This window comes from Oryx dammah, unplaced genomic scaffold (genome assembly GCF_014754425.2).
Source record: "Oryx dammah isolate SB20612 unplaced genomic scaffold, SCBI_Odam_1.1 HiC_scaffold_3, whole genome shotgun sequence".
Taxonomy (NCBI): domain Eukaryota; kingdom Metazoa; phylum Chordata; class Mammalia; order Artiodactyla; family Bovidae; genus Oryx; species Oryx dammah.
The window spans coordinates 15,002,193-15,029,150 of record NW_024070187.1 but is presented as its reverse complement, the minus strand read 5'-3'; the positions used below and the strand labels follow the sequence as shown (position 1 = coordinate 15,029,150).

The window sequence follows — 26,958 nt, the reverse complement described above, 5'->3', positions numbered from 1 at the left end:
GGAGTCCATTTATAGTGGGGCTGAGGGACTTCTGGGGATAATACTTCTCCAGGTAAAAGGAGATCCAATTAGCTCAATCCAAGGGCCAGCTCTGCCCCCGGCAGGAGAAGAAATAGACATTCTGATTCAGTGCAGTGGCCATTTCTCAAATCCATTCTTCAGTTCCTGGATGCATGTCTGGCTGTTAGGTAGAGAAAGGGGTGGTTTTTCTCACAAAGCACATCTGACCAAGGGAAAGAGGCATCTTGTCTCACTGCAGACCAGAGGGTGTCCTGTCTCTCTGAGGGGCAGTGGAGGCCTTCTGAGAACCGCTCCACCTGGCCAGGCCAAGAGGTTGCAGGGCCCAGTGGACAGATGCAATAGCAGCTGGGCTGGCTGTGGATGGCAGGGAGGTGGGGTGGGAGTGACCACATAGCAGAAATGCCTGACAGAGGCTGTGAGACTCCCCTTGGCGATTTCTAGAATTAGATGCAAGGGACTTGGCAGGAAGTCAGAGGTCCTGCATCAGTGGGAGCTACAAACCAGCAAACAATTTGCCTCTACAGGCCAGTGGGTCCAGGGGAAATTCGGCTTAGGTGAAAATAAACAAATGAGTTGCCTTGGCTGCCTAAGTCAGTTTAGAAGCTCAGTAGATTTATGTTGTATAGATTTGATTTTTCTAAAACCAAGCTGAAATAAGAACTGCTTCTGATTAGGAGACAAAGTGCTCGTTTTGCAAAAATGAACTGGTATTTTATAGTAACTCACACAGAATTACGAGCCAGACAAGATGCAAGCATTGCAAACCTGTTTGCCTTCTTTTTGTAGAGAGAGATTGGCTGCCTGAAGAAACACCCAGTAGAGTTTTCATAAATAAAACATAGCAGAGCAACACCCAGGGGGGCAGTTTTTCCCTCTAGTATGAAAGGAATTAGTGTAGTCGATAGAAAAGGAAGCTGTGTATGAAACCCCAGCCTGTAGCACAGGGCTTTCACCCTGGGGGGCTGAAAATACCAAAGATTGCAGAATCCAGTAGTGAGATGGCAGGGGTTGTGTCAGGAGGGGCCACCCCACGGGTTTAACCCTGAGGATGCTGTGTTGTTTTCTGAGAGCCTATGTATGTTATCTTTTCCATATAAATATGTCTTCTATAATGCATGTATTTCCCCTGGTGGCTCATATGGTAAAGAATTTGCCTGCAGTGCAGGAGACCTGGGTGCGATCCCTGGGTCGGGAAGATCCTCTGGGGAAGGGAATGGCAACCTACTCCAGTACTCTTGCTGGAGAACCCCATGGACAGAGGAGCCATGTATAAGTAAGGTGGAATACTAATGGTTACATCCTTCAACTATTACATAGGTAAAGAATGAAAAGCAGAAGGAAATGTCAAAGGTTACATAGTGAACTGGGTTGGTGCATTTCATCTGATCTAATCCAGAGCTTCTAATCTTGCCTGGAGCCCTTTATGGTGACATGAGGGTGCAGATATCACAGGCTAAGGGGGAGAGCATATGTATGATTCTGTGTATGTCTGAGTGTACAGTTTTGTGAGGGCTGGGGTCACTTGGTGCAGGCCACCTCTCCCCGCTCAATGGAAACCCCTGTAGTCACCAGTGCACTGAGCAAGACCTCCCTGTTTAGTCTCAGGACAAATGTTTGGCAATAAATGAAACCTTGCCCCAGATCTATGAGACCTGGAGATTCATCAGCAATAGAGCAACCAGTGGGGAGCCCTTTTAATTACTTTGTGTTGACCATGCATTTAATGATGCCTTATTATGGGTCCAGTTAATTTCACTCATGTTGCAGAAACAACCAAGAGTGGTCATGTTGCTGAAATACTGTATTCTGACCCTATTTGTATTTTTCCATCCCTAGGAAGCCTGCTATAACATATTCTTGGTCTTGAAGAGTCATCAGTACAACATTTTTGCTATATAGTGATATAAAATGCTCATGTTTTCATGTGTGCCATATTCATTTCTGAAGCTTGTATACTATTATACGAGATTGTGTTTCTGTCAGAAGCTACCTGATGGCACAATCATTTGTGCTGGGGTTCTGAGAATGCTATGGAAAAGAGAAACACCTCTAAGGTTTGCTTCTGCTTTTCCTTAACACACACTATTTTTTGATGTTGCGAAGTTAATAAAAATGACTTTCTGTGCAGTATAGGTCTCCCCCTTCCCATCCACCCATTTTGACCTGAGTTCAGAACATACATTAAATGAGTTACAAATGGAAGTTTTGTCTTATTCTGAGATGATGTGAAAAGAGAGGTGTGTTCATAGCAATTTAGCTATAGAGAACTTTCACAAGTAAAAGGTTCTTGGTTTTAAATATAAGTACTGTAGGCACTTTGCTATTGTCCATATTGTAGAGAAAAACACGAACGTGTAGCCTGAAACATATACAACAGATCATACAAAAATGTTAGGAGTTGAAGCCAAATTGTAGGAGTGGGGAGCAGACGGCTGTGCTCCCCTTGCTAGTCACGGGAGTGTAAGCGATGGGAGGTAGGTGAAACGTTTCCTGTTTCCAACACATTTTGTCCTGGAACTCTTTGTCCAGTGACATGGCACCGTGCTTCCTAGTGCAGGGCTGAGCCTTGGAATTTCTTTCAGGAGATTATGTTCACATCTTGTTCCTTCTACTTCAGTGACATTTGGTCTAACGAACATATTTTTCTCAACCTGTTAAACAGGGATCCAACTTAGAGTACCTGCCCCATGAGGACTGCCCTGACATGTCAGGTCTGGACAATGTGCTGTGTTTCACCCTTGAAACACTATGGGAGAGCTGGATACCTGTTGGGTTTTGATCAGAAGTATCTGGCACCCACATTAGTCCTGGGCTTTGCTTGAGAACTGGGGAGTTTCAGTGACTCTCCTGTGTCCATGAGCACACTGGAAGGCCTTTCTGAGATTTCTAAGTAGCCTTTATGGATGCCTCCTTTGCACTGCCCAGAAGAAGAAAGAAACCGGAAACAGTTTAGTTTTAAGTCAAAAAGTTATGATTTTATTTTTAATATACCAGAAAAAAATATTTCTTTTAATGTCGTGAAATCAGCACTTGAAAATAACAGTTCCAACATTGCTGTGATTTGCTCTGTGAGGCTTATATGGGTGGGCTTTTAGTTGAATAGAGTCACGGGGTCGTCTAAACAGCAGAATCTTCCAGTGGTTTTCCAGGTAGCAGTAAGCAACCTCCTGCCTGAACATGCCCAGAGAGCAGACCTGTTTGAATTGATAGGCTTGGGCAGCACTATGAGGCTACTTCTGGAGCATTCTAGGGTTCTGTCTTCTGGGGAAAAGTCTCCAGAGACACCAAGCATTGAGAGAATGACAGTGTTCAATACCAGCATTGAGTTGGGACCTTGAAACCTTGGCTTAAATATGTTGCAAAAATGGCCTGACTGTGATTTATGCAACCAGTTTCTTTAACCAGTTGCTTCAGGAGCTGTTTACTACAATGTAGGGTCACGTTTGGATTTCTGTGAAGTGTATCTGATGTGAAGACTTTTACTTGCCCAACATGAAATTAAACTGCCATTCTTAAGATTTCCCCAGCCCCCCTGAACTCCGCCACAGATGTGTTCCCACTGTCTGTTTCTTTAGTGCTAGAATAACTTGTTTCACTTTAAAAAAAAAAAAAGTATAATTCAGAAGGAAGGGAGACCTGGAGCCTATTTTTCCCTCTCTGTGAGCCCTGAATTTTCAGAGTATCTGAGGATGAAGCAAGTAACTTGGTGATTCAACAGGCCTGTGAATAGTCTTTGATGCTCTGCACAGGGGTACCTAACTGGTCTCTTTAGCTATGGGTTTTGCCATATGGCTCAAAGATGTTTATAATTGGCATGTTACAACTGGCATTCAAGAAAATGCTTTAACTACAATGATTCTTTTTTTGCTTAAGTATTGGGTACCAGCATACAGAGGCTGTTGGTTCACTGCAAGACTGGGACCTAACACTTCATCCTGATTGTCAGCACAAAATAGAGTATCATTGCTTTATCACTTTAACGTGTATGCAAGAGAGGCCAAACCCTGTGGTGCATTCTTATCAAAATCTCTTTTGGTTGGTGATGGGTCTGAGGCACAAAGAATTGGTTCCTGTATACAGATAGAAAAGGGACAGAATAACAAGTTAAGTTACAGGAGACAATGACTCACAGCATGAAAATAGGCTCTACTATCATCCTGAATTGATAGCAAAATATTTATTATTGAAAACAAAAAGATTGGACCACTAGACTTTCATCATAAAGCTCTCACACAATTTTAATTTTCAGGATGGAAACATTTTCAGGGAAAGAAGTGTCTAAGAGACAGGCACAGACCATGCACACACAGCTCAAAGCACTGAACTCAAGGAGGTGGTCTGTTTGACCATCTCCACTCTCCTAACAGCCCTCTTGAGTCAGCGCATGACCAACCCAACAACTATGTTGAAGATTCATTAACCAAACGGGGGGGAAAAAGTGTGCTGGAGCTTAGTTGTATCTGAAGAAAGGCTGTTCTCTCACAATAGATAGCAACCTGAGCTTATTTCTCCCTGGTAACCCAGCAGTCTGGAACCAGACCAGACTTGTGGAATATTCTACTCCAGTGTAGTTTACTCCAGGTGCTTTGTTGTTCTTAATGCGACAGGTTTTATCTTATGATAATGATACCGCAGCTGATTTAAAAAAAAAAATTTTTTTTTTTTCTGTGAGTCTCTTTCCTAGAAGTGTTCTTCCATCTCGTTCTGCAAAAACCCTATTCAGTAAAGTTCCAGACTCAGAGCCACATTAATAGAAATGACAGGGGATATAATTTTTTCTTTCCCCATCAGCAACGTATTTGAATGTATTGTCCCTGTCCCCTTGTGTTTATAGCAGCGTATGATTAGAAAGTTTCCCCTGGTGGCCCAGATGGTAAAGAATCTGCCTGAAATGTGGGAGATGCGGGTTTGATCCCTGGGTCGGGAAGATCCCCTGGAGAAGGGAACAGATGGTTAGAAGGATGGGAGTAAATTAACTGGAATAATCATCTCAATACATGATTTTTGAATATAGTAGTGGCTCTGTTCTCATGAGCAAAATTAGAAGGTCCAGATAAAACCTCCTGATCTGTGAATACAGCATTTCTCACTAGAATGTTTTTCACTGCAAACTCATAGACTTGGGTTGATGCTCAGACCTTGTGTATCAAATTGCATGTATTTATGTTTGAAATGAAGATTTGGTTTAAAAAACTTTTTCAATCCAGGAATGTTTTCACGATACTGGAATTGAAGTGCAGTGGAAAGTCTTCAAGAGAAAGGAAACCTATTGCAGCATAGTGAGGCAGCTATAAAAACTTGCCTGCCCAAGTTTTTCTGGAATGTTAAGTGACAGCAGGATTATCTATGTGGCAGTCAATTCTCTGATAGGCTTCAGATTTGCCATGGGGTAGTGGTCCAGCCTCATATATTAATAGAATTAATCACTTAAGCTGAGATGTTAAAGACAGTGTATTGAACCTGTAATACCAGAATTTCAATTTTTTTAAAGGTGTGATTTTTTCCCCCTCCCATGATAAATGTCGGAAATGCCTTTAGATATATTTAGCTAATTTTAAAACTATTTATTAGACATTCAACCCGTAAACAAAATTTCTAAATTATCTCATAAGTAGACACAAGTATGAACCTGTACCAAGATGAAAGTGCTTTGGAAGCATCAGAGTCTGTTTAAGGTCTATGATTATTTCCTTATTCTAACCTGCATTAAAGGACCACTGATAAATCAATGGATTAAATCATTAAATTAAATTAACCAAATAAGCTCTAACTGTCCTTCAGTTAAATTCAAGTCAACTGTTATTTGGCCTTTTCCTCATTATTCTGCTCATTTTCTGTTATAAGAAAAAAAAGCTTATTGCACAGTATCATGTATTTTCAAAGCTCAAAATAACATTGTTTGCATCCTAATAATCTATTAGTTGTTATAGCAGGACTTGTCTTTTCAGTCCACGTCAGTTTTTGCCCTAATAATACATTCTTCGATCAATGCATCTATGAACCAATGTCAAGACGTCATAGATTGTTCACAATAATTTAACAGACATAACAGCTTCCCTTCCCTGCATACAGCCCACCCTCCATCCCATCAGTCATGACTTGGTTTGCACGGATTCTCTGTTCATGGTTCAGACCATTCACACAGAATGGAATAAAACTTTATTCTTTTCAATTCCACACATAGACGAGATGCTGAGAAAGCCCTTGTCATCTCTGACAGAGAAGCAGAGCAGCTCTGTTTCATGAATGACAGCACAATTAAAGCTAAAATAATATAAAAATAATTTGAAAAATCCCTTTTCTGTACACACTCAAAGCAAGAAAGCTAAACAGCTTCTTTTTCTGCTAGCCAGAAAACATGTTTCTATTTATTTGGGCTTTAAAGTTTGGTGGACTTCACATCTGTGTGTATATATGTGTGGTTATGCGTGTCTAATCTATGCAGTGTAGTAGCCCCTAATTTTTATCTAGTTTGTCTAATCATTAAGCTATATAACCAATTAGAATACTATTATATCACATTGAACAACTTGACATAATTGCTTCTTTGAAATACAGGAATGTTTACACATTTATTTGGCTTGTAAAGGACTGAAATATTACAGATATTATAGTATCTAGCTTTTTTTAAAAGAATATGGCTCTTAATAAGTTGATTTTTGAATTCCAGAGCATAAGTCCCTTTTCAAAAAATTTCTGAAGCTGACTCAAAGTAGGAAGAATGTCTTTTGATTTGGCCAAAAATATGGTGAATATTTTATATCATTTAAAATTTGAAGAATAAGTCTCGAAGGGGGCCGTTTGTGTGTTAACTGTTCAGCTCAACTTGCCATAAAGTGTGTTTGTCAAAGTATCTCCGCTTGACCAGCAGAGGGCACTTTAAACACCTCTGCATTGCTTTAGGGAGCAAAGGCAGATGATGCAGAAACACAGTGTTCACCCAAGATCAAGGAGAGCCCTGTGGGTTGCTTTGTGAAATTCACAAAAATATAGAAAATATGGACTGTACCACAGGGTTTCATGTGGAAAGTTATGTGTGGGGTCATCTATGGAGGGGTGTACTTATTCTCTTATATTGATCTTCGGCTCATTCCTCTTTCCCAGCTCAAGAACTTCGGTGTAGGGCTGCAACTTTTTACAGGTAAGAGAGTCTATTTTTCAAATAATTTGGTTGAGTTGTCTGTTTTCTATATTTATTCTTCTGTTTGAAAGCCCAAGGCAACTGAACAAAGGATGCTGTGTCCTACTCCATTTAGGGGTAGAAATAAAACTATCACAAATACTGAGATTGGAGCTGCCCTTTCAGGAGTTGGGCGGCACTGTTTCCTTCCTCCCAGGGAGAACCCTGGGAAAATATTGTGCCCCGTTTTGTTATGGTGAACTCACTAGACTGAGGCTGTGCTCTGAAGGGGAACGAGTCTTTCTCTTAGTTGAAATATAGTTTATCATCTGTTTTCTCAGGAGGTGATTAAGACATCTTTTCTCACGGGGGGCTACAACCCATAACCTTTCTGAAAAAGTACTTTCAATTTTGCAAAAGCGTTACTCTAGATATACAGCCCGTGTCGCTTCCATTGTTACCTTTTCTGTTGGCTCCAGTTTAGTGTCAAAAAAGATTAGAAAGGATTGTATGTATGTGCTCACATGGTTTTTAAGTAAACTTCTTTGATCCTTAGAGAAATATAACAGTAAACTCATTTTTTTCCATATACTGTTAATAGCTTGTTTGCCTTCTCTCTGCCTCTGGCCCACTTTGTTCTCATTTGTCCTAGAGCTGACAGATCAAGAGGGAATGGGGTCTTCCAGCAGCAGTCCTTTGAGATGGAGGTGTACTCAGTGAGTCCTCACCCAAAAAGGATCACTAACTTACTGGGTGAAGTCACCCTAATTATCCCTAAGCTGCCTGGGGTTGTGTGTTTGCTCATATGTCTTATTTTGTGTTAGCTGCACCATATGTGATTCCTTGTGCCATTTTCTTTTGTCTGTTATTTTTCTTGATGACCCTGAGCTACGGCTTCCTCCTCAGTCCCGACACTAGTCAGCCTTCGTTGCTTTCCTCATCCTGCTGCCGATGTAGGCCTCGAAGAAGAAGTGGCAGAAGAGCACGAAGTAGCTGAGGTACATGAGCGAGGACCAGAAGATGTTCTGGAAGTGGGAGTGGCACTGGTCGTGCTGCATCCACTGGAAGACCAGGTAATTGATGACGCAGCCTACCAGCATCTGAAGGATCTGGGACAAGGTGATGAACATGGCGAACTTCCGGGAGACGCGGAAACCCGCCGCTCGCAAGGCGTAGTAAGAGTACATCACAGAGTGCACGCTATAGTTCATAGTCATAAACCAACCACCCCCAGCAACCATGTCCTTGTAAGAGTACCAGGAGTACAGCAGCACAGTGATGTGGTGGTACCAGTGTAGGAAGATCAGCTTCTGCTTCCTCAGAATGATGAATATTGTATCTCCTGGAAGACACAAACGGAAACGGACGTGAGGCCCCTGACTGGACGCCACATCAAGAAGGTGAATGTCTTGAACTTGTACCTCAGAATGAGGCGGATTTGGGTTAGACTTGTGGACTGATATTTACTAGCTCGGTGACCCTGGCAGGTTATTCATCCTATTTGCTAGTTTCCTCGTGTGTAATATGGAGATAATAGCTTGGAATTATTTGAAGATTCAATAGGATACAAAACAGGCACATGGCAAGCACTCCATAAATGTTACTGTCAGAAAGGTGTTTTGCACACAATCATATTTTTGATTTGGAAAAGTATATTGTCCATTTCCAGTGAGGCTATGCATTTTAGGAAATATCACCTAGAAGAGAGTCAAGTGATACTCATTAATCAAGAGAAACAAATTTGAATTCAAGTGCCCAGTAAAATGTTCTTAGGCTGCTCTGGGGTAATAAAACCACCTTTCTTTGGTACACGACAAAAGTACACTTTTGCAGGTTCCCTATAAAATGTGAAGCCTTGGCGTGTGGAAATTAGAAAAGTAAAATTTAAACAAAAGGCTATTCCTGGATAAGAGACAAGATAGCGGAGTAGGATTTGAGCTTACCTCTTCTCATAAAAACATCAAAATCACAAGTAACTACTGAACAACTGTTGACAAAAAAGATACTCTATATCCAAAGACAAAGACATCACACCAGTCAGAATGGCCATTATCAAAAAGTCTATAAAAAATACCTTTTTAGGCTATTTACATATAAGTAATATTATATAACATTTGTCTGTGTCTGACTTATTTCACTCAGTATGACAATCTCTGACTCTATTCATGTTGCTGCAAATATCAATATTTTGTAATTTTTTAATGACTGAGTAATATTCCAGTGTGTATATGGAACTTTTTTACAAAACAGAAGTAGAATCACAGATGTAGAAAACTAGGTTATGGTATGTGGGGATAAAGTAGGGGAGGGATAAACTGGGAGACCAGGATTGACTTATATACACTACAGTATATAAATTAGATAACTCAGAACCTGCTGTAGAGCACAGGGAACTCTACTCAATACTCTATAATGGCCTATATACGACTGATTCACTTTGCTGTATACCTGAAACTAACACAGCACTGTAAATCAACTATATTCCAATAAATTGCTTTTAAAAAGTCTACAAACAATAAATGCTGGAGAGGGTGTGGAGAAAAGGAAAGCAACCTGCAGTGTTGGTAGAAATGTAAATTGGTACAGCCACCATAGAGAACGGTACGGAGGATCCTTAAAAAATGAAAAATAGAACTATCCTATGATCCAGCCATCCCACTCCTGGGCATATATTCAGAGAAAACCATAACTTGAAAAGATACATGCACCCTAGTGTTCACTGTAGCACTATTTATAATAGCTAAACACAGAAGTGATATAAATGTTCATCACAAGAGGAATGGAAAAGATGTGGTACTTATATACAATGGAATATTCGTCATAAAAAATGAGTAAAATAATGCCATTTGAAGCAATGGATGAGAGATTATCATACCAAGTGAAATAAGTCAGAGGAGGACAAATATCACACAATATCACTTATATGTGGAATCTAAAAATGATACAAATGAACTTATTTGCAAAACAGACTTCAAAAACAAACTTATGGTTTCCAAAGGGCGGGGGAGGGATAAATTAGGCATTTAGATAATCAGCAAGGGCCTACTGTATAGCACAGGGAAATCTACTCAATACTCTAATGATCTACATGGGAAAAGAATCTGAAAAAGAATGAGACGGATTTGGGATGGATATTTATAAGTGAATCATTGCTGTGTACCTGAAACTAACCACACTGTAAATCAACTGTACTCTAATATAAATTTTGAAAAGTTAAAAGACAAAAACAGAAAAAGAACAAAAATCCTCTGTATTTACTGAAGAGGATAATAGGTATTATTTTGGTAGCAATGAATCAAGTGATAAAAAACTGAGAATGACATTTTCTTGTGGAATTAACTCTGAAAATGCTTTACAGGATTATCCAAAATCTCAGTAACATTAACCCCTTGAAGAAAAAGACTATTGTTTCTTTGGTCTGACTCTCCCATCTGAGCTATTCTTGCTACCCAAAAGACCACTATTCATATCTAAGGTAGAGAATTTATGTTATAGAAGCAAGAACGGTGCTCATGTAAGTAGATGATAATGATTCTCTGAAAAGCCTAGGGATTCTGAAAAATATACTTTAGAACACTTACATAAAAATAGATGAAGAGCAGGCACAGTAACAAATACACCCAGTTCCATTAACAAGTACCAGAACAACAAACTCTGGGATGTGGGACAAAAGCAGGATTTATGTGGCAGATGCTTCATTCTCTTTCCTATCTCTGTGGTTTTCAGATATGAGAAAAATCAATATCCTTCATGACCTTTGGTGACCTCGATTTCTTTTTGTATAACAAGGGTAACTAGGTGGTCCCTCTTCTTATTCTGAAATTTAATTAACCACAAGGGGAATTAGTACTTACCCTTGTCTTATCCCTTATTCTTCAAGGATGCCCTAAAACATTGGGTACAAAGGAAGGTCAGACAATGTTGGATCTTGGAAAGACTTAAGGTTCTGATGGGACCTTAAGTAAACAGAAAAGATAAGATTGATGGGAATGTAAATTGGTACAGCCATTATGAAGAACAGTATGGAGGTTCCTCAAAAAACTAAAAACAGAGCTACCATATGATCTGGCAATCCCACTCCTGGGCATATATCGTAAAAAGACAAAATCTCTAACTCAAAAAAATACATGCACTCCAATGTTCATACAAGCATGATAAACAACATAAGCGTCCATCAACAGATGAATGGATAAAAATGTGATACGGCAACCCATGCCAGTATTCTTGTCTGGGAAATCCCATGGACAGAGGAGCCTGGTGGGCTACAGTCCATGGGGGTCACAAAGAGTTGGACAGTACTTAGCTACTAAACAACAACTACTACACACACACACACACAAAGGAATATAACTTAGCCATAAAAAAGAAATATTGCCATTTGCAACAACATGAATGGACTTAGAGAATATCATAAGTGAAGTCAAAGACAAATATTATAATGATATCACTTATACGTAGAATCTAAAAATATGCAAATGAATTCATTTACAAAACAGACTCACAAACATAGAAAACAAACTTATGGTCACCAAAGGGAAAAGTGGGAGCAGGGCATGGGATAAATTAGGAGTTTCATTCCAATCCCAAAGAAAGGCAATGCCAAGCAATGTTCAAATAATCATACACTTGCATTCATTTCACATGTTAGCAGATTATGCTCAAAATCCTTCAAGCTAGGCTATAGCAGTTCATGACCCACGAACTTCCAGATGTACAAGCTGAATTTAGAAAAGACCGAGGAACCAGAGATCAAATTAGATCTGGTAGACAATGCCTGAAGAACTATGGACAGAGCTTTGTAACATTGTACAGGAGGTGGTGACCAAAACCATCCTCAAAAAAAAGAAATGCAAGAAGACAAAATGGTTGTCTGAGGAGGGCTTACAAATAGCTGAGAAAAGAAGAGAAGCTAAAGGCAAAGGAGAAAGCGAAAGATATACCCAACTGAATGCAGAGTTCCAAAGAATAGCAAGGAGAGATAAGAAAGCCTGAAGTGATCAATGCAAAGAAACAGAGGAAAATACTAGAATGGGAGATTAGAGATACCAAGGGAACATTTCATACAAAGATGGGCACAATTAAGGACAGAAACAGCAAGGACTTAACAGAAGAGATTAAGAAGAAGTGGCAAAAATACACAGAAGAACTGTACTAAAATGACAGTTAATGACCTGGATAATCATGATGGTATGGTCACTCGGAGTGTGAAGTCAAGTCAGCCTTAGGAAGCGTTACTACAAACAAAGCTAGTGGAGGTGATGGAATTCTAGCTGAGCTATTTCAAATCCTAAATGATGATGCTGTGAAAGTGCTCTACTCAATATGCCAGCAAATCTGTAAAATTCAGCAGTGGCCAACAGGATCCGAAAGGTCAGTTTTCATTCCAATCCCAAAGAAGGGCAATGCCAAAGAATGTTCAAATTACCGTACGATTGCACTCATTTCACATGCTAGCAAGTTAAAGCTCAAAATCCTTCAAGCTAGGCTTCAACAGTATGTGAAAAAAGAACTTCCAGATGTACAAGCTAGATTTAGAAAAGGCAGAGGAACCAGAAACCAAATGGCCAATATCTGCTGGTTCACAGCCAAAGCAAGGGAATTCCAAAAAATCTCATCTACTTCTGCTTCGTTGACCATGCTAAAGCCTTTGACTGTCTCGATCACAACAAACTGTGGAAAATTCTTAGAGAGATGGGAATACCCAACTATTTTACCTACCTTCTGAGAAACCTGTATGCAGGACAAGAAGCAACAGTTAGTATTATACATGGAACAATGGACTGGTTCAAAATTGGTAAAAGAGTAACTTAAGGTTATACATTGTCACCCTGCTTTTTTAACTTATATGCAGAGTATATCATGCTAGGCTAGATGAATCACAAGTGGAATCAAGATTGACAGGAGATATCAATAATTTCAGATATGCAGATGATAGAAAGCAAAGAGGAACTACAGAGTCTCTAGATGAAGGTGAAAGAGGACAGCGAAAAAGCTAGCTTAAAATTCAACATTCAAAAAACTAAGATCATGGCATCTGGTCCCATCACTTCATGGCAAATAGATGGGGACAAAGTGGAAACTGTGTCAGATTTTATTTTCTTGGGCTCCAAAATCCTGCGGTTGATGACTGCAGCCATGAAATTAAAAGACATTTGCTTCTTAGAAGAAAGCTATGACCAACCTAGACAGTGTATTGAAAAGCAGAGACATCACTTTGCCAACAAAGGTCCATATAGTCAAAGCTATGGTTTTTCCAGTAGTCATATATGGATATAAGAGTTGGACCATAAAGAGGGCTGAGTACTGAAGAATTGATGCTTTTGAAGTGCGGTGCTGGGGAAGACTCTTGAGAGTCCCCTGGAGAGCAAGGAGATCAAACCAGTCAATCCTAAAGGAAATCAACCTTGAATATTCATTGGAAGGACTGATGTTGAAAATGAAGCTCTAATACTTTGGCCACCTGATCGGAAGCAGTTCATGGGGTCACAGAGAGTCAAACACAACTTGGCGACTGAACAACAACAGCAATGGGATTAATAGATACACATGCTATTTATTATACATAAAATCGATAAAGATTCACTGTATAGCGTAGAAAATTGTATTCAATGTCTTGTAATAAACTATAATGGAAAAAAAAATTTTTAACAAAAAATCTGAATCACTTTGCTGTACACCTGGAATTAACAAGATTGTAAATCAGCTATTCTTCAAGAAAACACATAGTCAGCTACTACCTAAAGAATATGAAAAAAAAGAAAAAGCAAACTCCAACATTATTACTTATTTGTTTAGAACAGAAAGGAAGTTTCCAGCTGCTGCATTTCTGAAACTTTTATAAAATTTTCTTTGAAGTCTTCTCTATTGTGAGATGTTTGACATATTAAACCTATAAATGTCAGACAGAATAATAATGATCGATGGTGACAGTAACTCTCAGTTGTATGTTAAAAGGAGACAACTAGTGTTAGGAGACCTGGTGTCTACTTACTTGTCTTAATCTGTGCTATTTTTGTGTGCTTGTCAAAGGTCCACTATTTCTGTGTAATTACTACTCTGCGCCTCCCTTCCTTCTATGGACTATAACATAGACACAGTAATTTCAACTTATCTTTGTTCACAGCAGAAACAAGGTCGAATTTCCAAGGAATTGTATGTTAAAAGCAAATTTATTTATTTGTAATTGAGACTCTGAGTCTCTAAGTATTAACTAAAATAAAGCCTGTACAATATTCAAACATAATTATTTGCCATAAAATAATGAGCATTTTATCCTTTTAAATTACTTAGATTTAATTTTACCTCTGTCATCACCTTTATATTAAAACTTTATTGTCTAAAGAACAGTCTGAGTGGGAAGAGTGGAAGGGGACAAAACACAGATCATGAGAATGGGCTAACATAGAAGCTACAAATCTGGAATAATATTGTGTTCTTCCTGTCTGAGCGGGGGTCTCTGGCTTGATATAAGACATACTAGGTGTTTTCATTTAACATGGGGAGGTGGGGGCAAAGGTCATGCCATGAGATCTCCAAAATGAAATTAACTTAGATACACATAACAGTTTTTCTCAGAACAGCTATACAGGGTGATTAGATGGAGAAAGAAGATGAGAATCTTCCAGTAATGGCCCTGAATCTCTCAGGAGTAGGGCTCCCATTCCATATCAAAGTTACTGTCTACAGGCAGGCCACCAACCCAGAGAAGGGGAGTTTCCCTTGAATGAGGTTCTAGAAAGGATGCCCTGAGACCTCTCATGGTTCTTCTGATATCACAGCTGAGATGCACCAGTCATGCAGCTCTGGGAATTATGAATTATTTTTCCTCTGGGAAAAACTACACAATAACTCATTTAATTTGTTGTGAGCCAATCATACTGATAGCATTCCACATCCAGGCCTATCAAAAGCTACAGAGTGACCGAGAAATGCAAACAAAAGATATTGAGACTGTGAATGCAGTGTCAGACAACCAATCTTTCTTGGTCAAAGGTCCTGTGGGCATTATGGGAAGAATTTTGGCCATATATAAGCAGTGGATCTTCTGACCTGTGAATATTTTGGCCATGTCACATATTTTAGCTTCCTCTGGTTCATGTTCTTTACCGCAGTCTAACCTTTGCTTTGGCTATTTTCTAGTCAAGAGCCAGCCTGAAGCCAGAGCATGGTGATCCGGGATCTAAGTATCCCTCCTGAACTATGCCTGCTGCACATGTGTTGTCAAATGCAGCCCTGTGTGCAGCTCTGGAGAAGTTCACGAGCATGCAGAAGCCCCAGCCGCCAAGAGATGGAGCGCCCACTGGGTGTGTGGTTTGTTACAGATGGCTGCGCCCCTCTTTGCAGAGTTAGCGGGAGCTCCGCTGAGTCAGAGTTTCAAAAACAATGACGAGCTCAACTGAGCAAGGACCTAGACTCAGAGCAGATGTTTCCAAGTTTTAACAAAACAAAATCTCAGCAGGTTTTAATATAATTCAAACAGTAGTCAGTCAAAGATTTTGGCATACAAAGCAGGTTGGTGGCTCTCTTCCCCTCACTTGTTCTAGTAGACCATAGCTGTGGAATTCACTGAAATGAGCTCATTGTTCTCTGCTGAGACAGAAACCCTTCTTGCTGTTAAAAGTCCAGTGAAGGGGGAATGTTAGTGTTTAATGGGCACAGAGTTTTCAGCTGGGGAAGATAAAAGTTCTGGAGGTGGATGGTGTGATGGTTGCACAACAATGCCAACGCCCATAAGGCAGCAGGCCTGTCACCTAGAAATGGCCAATTTTACATATGCTTTGCCACAATAAAAAAAAAACACTTTAGTGAAAACTGTAGGCAGGCACCTTTTGGGAGTGGGAAAATTGAGTTTTCAGTATTGAACATGGAAGAACTGTTCTTTTTTCTCTCTCAAGACCTTTTCTTTCTGCTATACATTAGGAAGTTCAGAATAGAGAACTGAAAGCAGAACTGGGAACCTAAAAAATAAGAAAAATTCTAAATAATCCAAATGAATGAAGCTTTCTTAATTAAATAGTAGCGACAAGGTCTTCTTAGAGTGTTTTACAGGGAAGGAATTTAACTTCCCAAACCAACAAAAAGCCATCTAAAGCACACATGTTCACTAAACTAGGCGAGCTGGTTTAGGATCTATTTTGATGAAGCGGTTTACCTTGGGAAGATAGCTATCAAGTAAGATCCAGGATATCTGAAAGGGAATAAGTCTTTTTGAAAATTGGAAAAGGGTACTCAAGACTGAAAATATCTGTATAATGGATTTGAAACCACAGGAAGAATTGGTGTCACACACTACCCTCATTAAAGAGCTGCATCAAGTTAGGATTTATTTTTCAACTCTTTAGCCCACTGACAGCACTTCAATCCCTTGTTTGAACTGTGAAGGAATGGATTGTTTGATATGCAGCCTATAAACTGCTGTGGTGAATGAGGCTTCTCCAGGCAAAGTGATTATCAAGCCAGTGGCATAAGGAACTAGAGTACAGCTCCTTTGGGCCTCAAGAGGGAGCAGAATTGTGTCTAATTACAAGGTCTACATTGGGGCAGGAGGGAGTGGTATGTTCGAGCCTAGATTAATAAAGACAGGTGACTGACTGCCCTACCCTCCTCAGGACCAACAACACTCCAACAAGACAGAGGATTATAGCACAAATACCCCTGAGTGATGCAGTTCTCATCCACAGATCCTAACCTTACGACTCAGGTGTCCATCTAGAGTAGAAGCTGGGAGGACAGACAGCACAGAGCTACTCACGCCTTTGAAGGAAAATGGCCACTATGAATGGGTTGGTGTGGCTCTGCCATGTATTACTCTTTCAAAAGGTAGAAGGAGCTATTTTTATTCTCCAGTCCCTCAGACACAACTGGATAAAACTCAGAACATAGATAAGCAGCCCTGGCAGGGAAATGCATTCCTAGAAGCCAAGACTGAAGTAGCTCCTTTGCAATTAGAGGCCTAAAGGCCAGAAGCATAGAGGCACCTTTCCTGATTAAAGCAAGCAAGAAAGTACTTTCTGAGGGTAGGGAGGGGGAAACTGTAAAGGTGTTCAGGGATGGCATGCAGAGGGAATCAAGGTTCATGCATTTACTGTATTCATGTATCTATAGACAATTCTTTATCAAAAAGGTGGGGAGGCAGTTCATAAGGATACTTACACAGAATAAAGTAAAAGTCAAAGGGATATATTTCTCAATTTGAATAATTCTTTAGTCTGACTCATAGCAGAGACTCTATGACTCTAAATAAAAAAATCACTATGAGAAATGTAGACAATCTTTTATCTATACCTGAAAATACAAAATTAAAATGTCCTCACAGAATTTTGAAATTCCTAAAAAACACATCTGTTGGCTTTTAGGCATTGTCTGTAGCTCCAAGTCTGAAAAACACTTCTCTAGTGTAAGACTTTTCAGCTAGTGGTCCTAATCTAAATATTAAAAAATAGCTGCCTGGGGGCCTGGTTCATAAAAAAATTCATATGATAAATTTCTCTTTTTGATAAAGCAGCAATTGCATTTCAGCATTTTAAATGCATGGCCCATGGTAGATGCTTATGGTAAGTTTATTAAAGGACACGCACTTGTCAAAGGAGGCAAGGGTAAGAAAAAGACAATCTCTTCAGCAAGGGGTGTTAGGGAAGTTGGACAGCTTCATAAATAAATCAGTGAAGTTAGGACACACCCTCTCACCATACACAAAAATAAACTCAAGATGGCTTAAAGACATAAATGTAAGACATGATACCATAAAACTCTTAGAAGAGAACATAGGCAAAACATTCTCTGATGTAAATCTTACCAATATTTTCTAAGGCCATTCTCCCAAGGCAATAGATATAAAAGCAGAAATTAAAGGAGCTAATTAAACTTGCAAGCTTTTACACAGCAAAGGAAAACATACATAGGGAAAAAAAAAAAAAAAAAAAGACAACCCATGGACTGTGAGGAAATATTTGTAAACAACATGACCAACAAGAGCTCATTTTCCAAGATATACAAACAGTGCATACAGTTTGACAACAATAAAAACAAACATCCCAATTGAAAAATGGGCAGAAGACCTAATAGGCATTTCTTCAAAGAAGACATACAGATGACCCGTAGGCACATGAAAAGATGCTCAACCATCAGTACTTATTAGAGAAAAGCAAATCAAAGCCACAATGATGTACTACCTCACACCAGCCAGAATGTCCATTATTAAAACGTTTACAAATAACAAATGCTGTAGAGGCTGTGGAGAAAAGGGAACCCTCCTACATTGTTGGTGGGAATGTAAGTTATTACAGCCACTATGGAACAGTATGGAAGTTCCTTAAAAAACTAAAAACAGAGCTACCACATGATCCAGCAATCCCACTCGTGGGCATATATTCAGACAAAACTATAATTCAAAAAGATACATGCAACCCCTATGTTCATAACAGCACTATTCTCAATAGCCAAGACATGGAAACAACTAAGGTATCTGTCAACAAATGAATAAAGACATGGCACATATATACAGTGGAATGCTGCCCTGCCATAAGAAATAAAATACTGCCATATGCAGCAGTGTGGATGGGATGATCATACTAAGTGAAATAAGTCAGAAAAAGAAAGGCAAATACCGTTAGATATCACTGATATGTGGAATCCACCATATGACATGAACGAATTTTACAAAACAGGAATGGATTCACAGACATAGAGAAACAACCCAAGGGTACCAAGGGGGCAAGCAGGGAAGGCATGAAGTGTGAGTTTGGGATTAGCAGATGCAAACTATTGTACATAGAATGGATAACAACAAAGTCCTACTGTAGAACACAGGGAACTATTCATATATTCAATACCCTATGATAAGCCATAATGAAAAAGAAGGTATAAAAAAAGAATGTGTATGAATAACAGAATCACCTTACTGTACAGCAGAAATAACAGAAATCACCTTACTGTATGGCAACATGTAAATCAACTATACTTCAATAAAAAAATTTAAAAATTTATTAAAGGAATAAACCAGTGAGTCCATACTAATGCATTTCACTGTAAGACTTTTGATCGGCTGTGTGTGTGAGTGCTGAAGTTTTTCCCTGCTGTTCCTCCCGTGTCTTTGACCTGGGAAGAAGTGGTCAAACCAACAGTTCAAACCAATTGCCAGCAGATTAGAGCTCCTGCTGCAGAGTGGCTAGAGGCAGAGGATGCATACATCAGAGACACATCATATCCTCTGTGAACAGATACAGACCAGGGGAACCTTTCAGAAAGACTCGATAGCTAACACTGTAGGTAACTTGAAATTACAACTTCCAACCCCCTTTTCAGGAGAAACAGGAGATGGAACACAATCGATAGATAAGAATTTTGAACTAAATAAGCCAATTCTTAATTATAGATAAAACATTAAGAAACCCAGAGGATGCACAGGTGTCCCCTAAGGATGTGGACCAATTTGTGAGACTCTGGCCAGCATGGCTCATAGATGAACTCAGATCTTTTTATCACTGGTGGCTCCCTTTTTCTGGGGAACTGTGCCTGTGTTTAAAAAAAAAAAAAAAAAAGCCCTTGCTACTTGATTTTCCACTGTCTGTTAACTTGTGACACACTTATATTCAAGACTATTAAAGAGTTAAAGCAAAAACTGTTAGGAATCTACCTATCTATCTAGTACCAGAATTTTGGACTAATTTCTAGAAGATGAATTACATTTCTCTAAGGCCTATTTCTTCAATTGATTAAAATTAAACAACATCAGAAACTAACCCTTAATATTTTGTGAATGAGAACATAAGGCTACCCAAACAAAGGCTGAATGTCCTAGTCTGTATCCAAACTCCAGAGCTGAACATACACTTTGCTGTGAGACTGGGAAATAGCTGTAAGGCTAACTTTCCCCAATATTCTAATATGAGCTCAGCTGTTAAAGGTCTCAGAGAAGGGGCTAGATAGATGTTCTTAGCCCCTGGAACTGTGCTTTCAGTGAGGCTTGGATCCATGCACATTCTATATAAACTTTTTGGCTCTTGATACACACAAGGTACAATTATTTAAAAGGAGGGAAAAGAACAAAAATAACAGAAGTTAGTTAAGAATGCAAATTCACTTATTGTAATTTTCCTGCAACCAGTAAAATAGGACCTTCAAATTATTTCTTTGTTCATTTTTCAATAAATATTACGCATATGTAACTACAAAGGGGTGAGGGTGGGAGAGGAAATGGAAGGAGAAAAGACACTCACCTAGTTCGGGTGCTTTGCTTAGCACAAACGCATAAGCCCAGAATTTGCTGACAGGTCCATTGTAAAAACCCTGGTCACAAACTGAATGCTTCAGGCCTTTGGTCATCACAGTGTACACCATATAAGCACCAGTTCGAAGAGCACCGAATATACTTCATAATGAAAAGAGAAAAGAAACAATATTCAGGAAAATAATTTCATGTCTGACATTAACCATAGTAGAAGACTGCCATCGGCAGAAATAGGCAAAACTGCATCACAATCATTTGCATTTACCCAGAAGCATTTAAAAATGCTTTGTTAAGAGCAAGAAAACTGCTCAGAGCTTTATTCTGAAGGCCATGCCACTTCACTCTTCATCCATGTTCCAAAAAGAGGTCATGGAAAAGGGGACTAGATCCCCCAGGGCAGGAGCTCAAGAACTCCGATCACCTTAGTGTTTCAACTTGAGAACTATCCCTTGGGGATGAGAGGGAATTGGCTGAAAACTTTTGGAATTATCTCAGTTCTGTCCCTTGCCCAATCATTCTCCAAATCCCCTGCCTCTGTTCCCCTGAATCTCTCTAATCCATTTTTTTCTCACAGAAGCCAGAGGAAGAAGGCTGAGCTCTACTGTCAACCCTGCAGTGCATCCAGGTTCACCCCCCCCGAGCTCCCAGAACTAGGCCCTGACACTGTGCCAACACTGTTCTTCAGTGCCCTGTAATGTATCTGTCTCTGCGTAGTCAGAGGAGCTCCAAGTGCTGAAAAAGTCAGATCACGGTTGAGAAGTAAACTCACACGTGGACTTGTTCTCATGGAACTGCTGAAGAAACAGGAGAGCTCTGGAGTGTGTTGAGCTCAGCGACGTAAGTGAAGTATGAGAGGACTTGTCAACTGGAACACACAGGCTCCATCATGGTGTGAACCCCATAGACATGTGTCCCAGAGTTCACAAGCCACATGCATGAGTGAAGGGAGAGCTGACTGATCATGGGAGAGATGTGTTTGTCCATCTTTTTTTCTGATAGCATTCCGTTTTTAGGTTCCAAAGTCAGCATAGAAAACAAATTTATGGTTACCAAAGGGGAAAGGGGGTTGGGGGAGGGATAAATTAGGAGTTTGGGATTAGCTGACACACACTGCTATATAAAAAATAAACAGCAAGGTCCTACTGTATAGCACAGGGAACTATATTCAGTATCTTATAATAAACCATAATGGAAAATATGAAAAAGAACTACACACACATATACATATATATGTATGTATAACTGAATCACTTTAGCATTTAAAACGTCTTCAGTGTTGCTTGACTAAGTCATTCCACTTGGCTACCTCATCCACAAACATGCATCCACCAGCGAGAACTAAAGGCCAGCTTTGCAGAGAATAGAGGTGATGAAGTTGAATTCTTGGCAACTGCCTATTAATTAAGTGAGGACTCTATAAGCAGCTTCTCTAATAACATATGGCCTACCTTAAACAGAGTTACTCTTTCCAACACATAAAACCATTCTGCATAGGATTACTGGTATGATTTTACAGTTGCAGATCCCTGTTTAATCCTTCAGTGTCTTCCTGCTGAACACAGAATGTAACCCCCAACTCCCTAATAGAAACTGCAAGACTCTGGATGGCCTGTCCTTCTTACCCCTGCATCCTGCCACCCGCTTCCTGTTCCTGTGAGCCAATCACTCCAACAAGTTCCGATCCTTCCAGTTTTCTGCCTTAGGACCTGTGCATATGATATTTCCTCTTCTTGGGGAGCTTTTTTCTGTGTTTACTCGAAGGCTGCTCTTCTTACTCTCTTGTCTCAAAGAAATGTCCCCTCCTGGTGGAATGACCTAAAAGCCTTTAGTCAATAAACTTGTCCCAATTCGAGAATGGGGAGTTGGATTTCACTGGTACTGTCAAATAATGCAGAATTTTCTGTCTTAACCTGAATTGATTTTTCCTGTTTTGTCTTTATTCCACCTGACGATGGCTAAATTTCATATGAAAAGTTGCCACCATCACCAAATTATTAGCAAATTGGGGACTGATTTGCTGCTGTGGAAGGTAGTACGCAAAAATGGATATAGTACTTCCACTGAGCCTACAGAGAGACTTTCTGGTTGTCTATTTGGGGACCAAGTCCCTTCCTCCTTCTCCATGTGAAAAGAACTCTGATTTTGTCCAGGTTCTCTCAAATCATGATTGCCTCCAGGAAGGCGATCTTATCTACAATTTAGGAGTAAATCCTAATTACCTAAGCAAGGTTTAGTAATCCCATTTCCCTTTCTCACAGTGATTTGTTAGGGTGGACGATGGCCCAGTTCTAATCAATATGATGTGAGGAGAGAGCTGCTGGGGGCCTTCTGGGGAAAGTTTCCCTTGCTCATTAGCACATACTACTTGGAAGAGCAGCAGATGTCTTGCCACCAGGAGGAAGCTCCCTTGAGGATAAAGTTCAGTCAGAGAGGATCTCAAAGTATCCCTCCAAGGTGTGACTGACCTGCTGAATGCGCCCATCTTTCAGTGACTTTACCACCAGACTTCTTGGCTTGGGGGTACAGCTTCCTTCCTGTATAAGCCATTTGCAGGCCTGCTTTTTATTATTTAGACCCCAGAGCATCCTACTTTCAGGAAACTTCTGAACACTGGTTAACCTTTTGTAGCTATCAAATATGTCTTGGTCACAGATGCTGCTGGTGAACCACCTACTGTATCAGTTAGCTGGTTTTCACAGACAGATATGTCAGTGGGAGACACATCAGTGATTTCTATACCAGTTGAAAGCAAAGAAACACACACTTTGCATACTTTAAGATGTATCAGTCCCTGCTCCTGAGGCCCCAGATCTGTGACTTTTCTGAAAAATCAATGCATTGTAGAGACCATGTCTTTCCCTGCTGAGCCTCGCCCAGCACACCCAGGAAGCAGAGCCCTTCCTCCACCACATTTTGCTGCTAGACTATGTGCTTCAGACATGACCATAGTAGATCCAAGGAAAGGAGATTTGGAATAATGACTTTGTTTATCTTTCTGAGTTTCAAAAGTCACTGTAGTTTAACTATACCCAATAGTCTAAGTATTGGCACAGCTATTCATTCTTTCACTTGTTAAATACCCATTGGCAATGTTCCAGGTGCTAGGGTGACAAGAATGGGTACTCTAACACTGGCTGCTGCTAGTAGTCCTGGAAGAGGAGGTGGCATTTGAGTTAGGGTTAAATAGGTATCCAGACTCTGAGGGGAGGGCACGAAGGGGAGGTCATTTCAGAGCACTGCAGAACTGAAAGTTTAGGTCTCACAGTGACCCACAATATTACTGGCAACAAGTCCGTAGCTCATCTTATTGTCCCATATCGGGACATGCGCCTCAACCCTAAGCTCTGAACAATAAGGCTGACTCAGAACAGAGGACAGTGCATTTTTCAGGGAAAACCTCAGTGCCAGCCGTCGGGTGCATGTGTCTGAGGGCAAAAGCGCTTTGTTGTGATATGACAATGCCATTGCCGGGGAGCCGTCAGGGAGCTGCTTGGCTAATGGGCTGATTGTTATTTGTGGGAAACCAGTACCTCTGGCCCTGGCATATCTCAGCCACCGTGCACTTTGGAACCAGGCAGCTTTCTGTTATAAGTGGGCACAGGGTTCTTAGACTGGGAGACTTCACCAACATGTACTTTAAGGGAGGAGGCTTTTTCCCCTCCATAATTTACATCATCTTGATATGATGCAAGAGACAAATATACAGCTTATATCTGGCTATTCCCAGTCCTTATTCATACTCACGGCAGACAGTATTCTTACCAATCTTGACACACTTTCCAGGCCACGTGCCCGGACCACTGAGCCGATACCCATAGATTAGAGTTGCAAATTCCAATCACAGAGCTCTCATTAGTTTCATGGCTAGACAAACTACTTAACCTCTCTCAGACTTTATTCATCTGAATTAATACCTAATTTGTACATTAGTTCTATAAATTTTATAGGACAATATAAGTAAGGTATTTAGTTAGCACACAGCCTCTCATATGTAGGTGCTGAATAAATTATTATACTATTATTATCTTTTTACTATTTATTATTATCATTGCTGCTTTACTTCGTCTGTCCTTTAGTGTTGAAAATCACTTTTAACTTTCTCCAGTTAAGGCTAAATATCCTTAATTGAAATTGTCCTAATTGGAAGTCAAGGAAATTGATAAATGGAGAATTTGATTGGCACTGAGATCCAACCAGTCCATTCTAAAGGAGATCAGTCCTGGCTGTTCTTTGGAAAGAATGATGCTAAAGCTGAAACTCCAGTACTTTGGCCACCTCATGCAAAGAGTTGACTCATTGGAAAAGACTCTGATGCTGGGAGGGATTGGGGGCAGGAGGAGAAGGGGACGACAGAGGTTGAGATGGCTGGATGGCATCACTGACTCGATGGACGTCAGTCTGAGTGAACTCTGGGAGTTGGTGATGGACAGGGAGGCCTGGTGTGCTGCGATTCATGGGGTCACAAAGAGTCGGACACGACTGAGTGACTGAACTGAACTGATGATTATTCATGTTATTATGTGTTTTATTCTTAAGTGTTATGGGCATTTGCTAACAGAAAGAAGAGATTGTTGGTATAGAAAAGCTCCTGGTTCATGGGAAATTTACCTTTTGATCAGATGATAAAGATTGTAAATCTAGGGTTTCAAAGAGGCAAAGAGTATGGGCCATTGTATTTAATGGGGGCATGTGACTACATACATCATCACATCCTTTTCCCAGCTGTAAAGTCACACCAGGATCCTTTTATTTTTTTAAAAGAAATACATAATTTTTCTTGCCTGAGTCTAGTTTTGATTAGAACAGTTAATGGAAGAGGGGGGGAGAGCTCAATGGAGGTAGATGTTCCTGCCCTGCTTCAGCTACTGGGTCCTATTAGACACAATGCAGGAAGATCGGGAAGAAACCACAGCCCTGATTAACTAAGGTGCTTCTTCTCAATCAGATGTTCTAGATTTCTGGCCCAGAAGAAGCCTGTTTCATCATCATTACCATTTGCCACAGCATGTACTCAAGGAGGTGCCAAGAATGCCCACTGGACTCCTACTGTGACACTCTGGGGATGGAGATGGGAACCTTCTATTTTGTACCGTACACAGATTTCTGCAATGCCTGACTACTGGATAGCAAGCTGGTATTAGACGGACAATTTAAAAAATATATTTTAAAATAGGCACCTACTTACAACTGATATGCTGAATAATCACGGTGGCACTAGCTTGCAACTTCTGAGTATGAGACTGAGATACAGGACACCTCCCTGATCTGCCCGTGGATGACACACAGGCACTGGTGAAGAAAGACGGAATCATTTATTGAATCAACATCTATGTCATCACCATCCACCTAGTATCAGATATTATAATCCACTGGGGCAGAGAGAGACTCTCTACAGCTCATTATAAGTGGTAATAAACATATATATAATATAAACAAATTTCAAATTCTGACAGAAACAACTCATGGTATAAACACTGGGGGCCCTTCTAAAAAAGCTTGAGCAATATGGCTAATCTTTCAAACCCATGCTGTGATCATGAGGTTTGACTATGTATTTACCTGAGAAAAAGTTGAATAACTGTATTCTAATCTTCCAATTTTAGTGCCTTCTGGAAGTCAAAGTGGAATATCTCAATAATGACTATAAGAATTACAGAATTCTACCCTAAGAATAAAGAGCCTTGGGTATAAATATAATACTTTCAATTACTTCTACATGAACACTAAGAGTTGATAAAACCACTTTTGCATTGCTTCCTTCTTGGCCCTCAACTTAAATGTATTTAGGGATCAAAACAAGGTTTCTCAAAGATTTTTTATTCTACAGTGCCAACCACCCTGGTCTCCCTTCCTTCGCCCCCATAACCCCTGCTAACTCAACAACCAAAGGTGCAATCCCTTCCAGTATTGAGCAACAAAAATGTTTCATTACACTTGTATTTGTCATCAGAAAAAATACTTACCAGATCTTATCAGTTGTCAAATAAATGGGGATGGCTCATCTAACAGTAGCAACTTGGTAAACAAGGGCGAAGCCACTGATTTCCCTGACAACAAACTTTAACTGCCATTAGACTATCTTAAAGTGAAAGTGAAGTTGCTCAGTTATGTCCGACTCTTTGCGACCCCATGGACTGTAGCCTACCAGGGTCCTCTGTCCATGGGATTTTCCAGGCAATAGTACTGGAGTGGATTGCCATTTCCTTCTCCAGGGGATCTTCCCAACCCAGGGATCGAACCCAGGTCTCCTGCATTGTAGACAGACGCTTTACCGACTGAGCCAGACTCTGACAACTGTCCTAGACTCTGACAGTTTCCAGAATAGGAAGAATACTCAATGATCCCTGAATACGTTAAAGCAAATCAATGAGAACCAAAATATTACAGTGCTTGTGACAGGGAATGAAGGCACCTCCACATCAGTATCTTGTCTCTACCGACAACCCACCTTTCCACACTTGAGGACACGTATCTGTAATAGAGAATGTCTCCTTTTGTTTGGTCTAGACTGTTCCTTGCTACAAACACATTTTCCAATAATAATATAACAAGTCAAAGTCTGCAGGGTTTTTTTTGTCCAATAAACAGG

General features: G+C 40.1%; 1 protein-coding gene across 2 annotated transcripts in view; it reads right to left on the bottom strand.

The window, feature by feature from the left end:
* Positions 1-4,178: 4,178 nt before the first annotated feature.
* The window catches only part of ELOVL6 (ELOVL fatty acid elongase 6), a 148,636-nt gene continuing 125,856 nt past the window's right edge, over positions 4,179-26,958 (bottom strand). The window contains exons 4-5 of one of the 2 annotated variants that reach the window (XM_040237469.1): positions 20,359-20,510; positions 4,179-8,483 (exon numbers count right to left, since the gene is read on the bottom strand). In XM_040237469.1, the coding sequence (XP_040093403.1) occupies positions 8,056-8,483; positions 20,359-20,510 (580 nt within the window). In that variant the 3' untranslated portion in view covers positions 4,179-8,055. The remainder of the gene's footprint in view (positions 8,484-20,358; positions 20,511-26,958) is intronic. The other variant, XM_040237470.1, reaches the window with a different exon arrangement.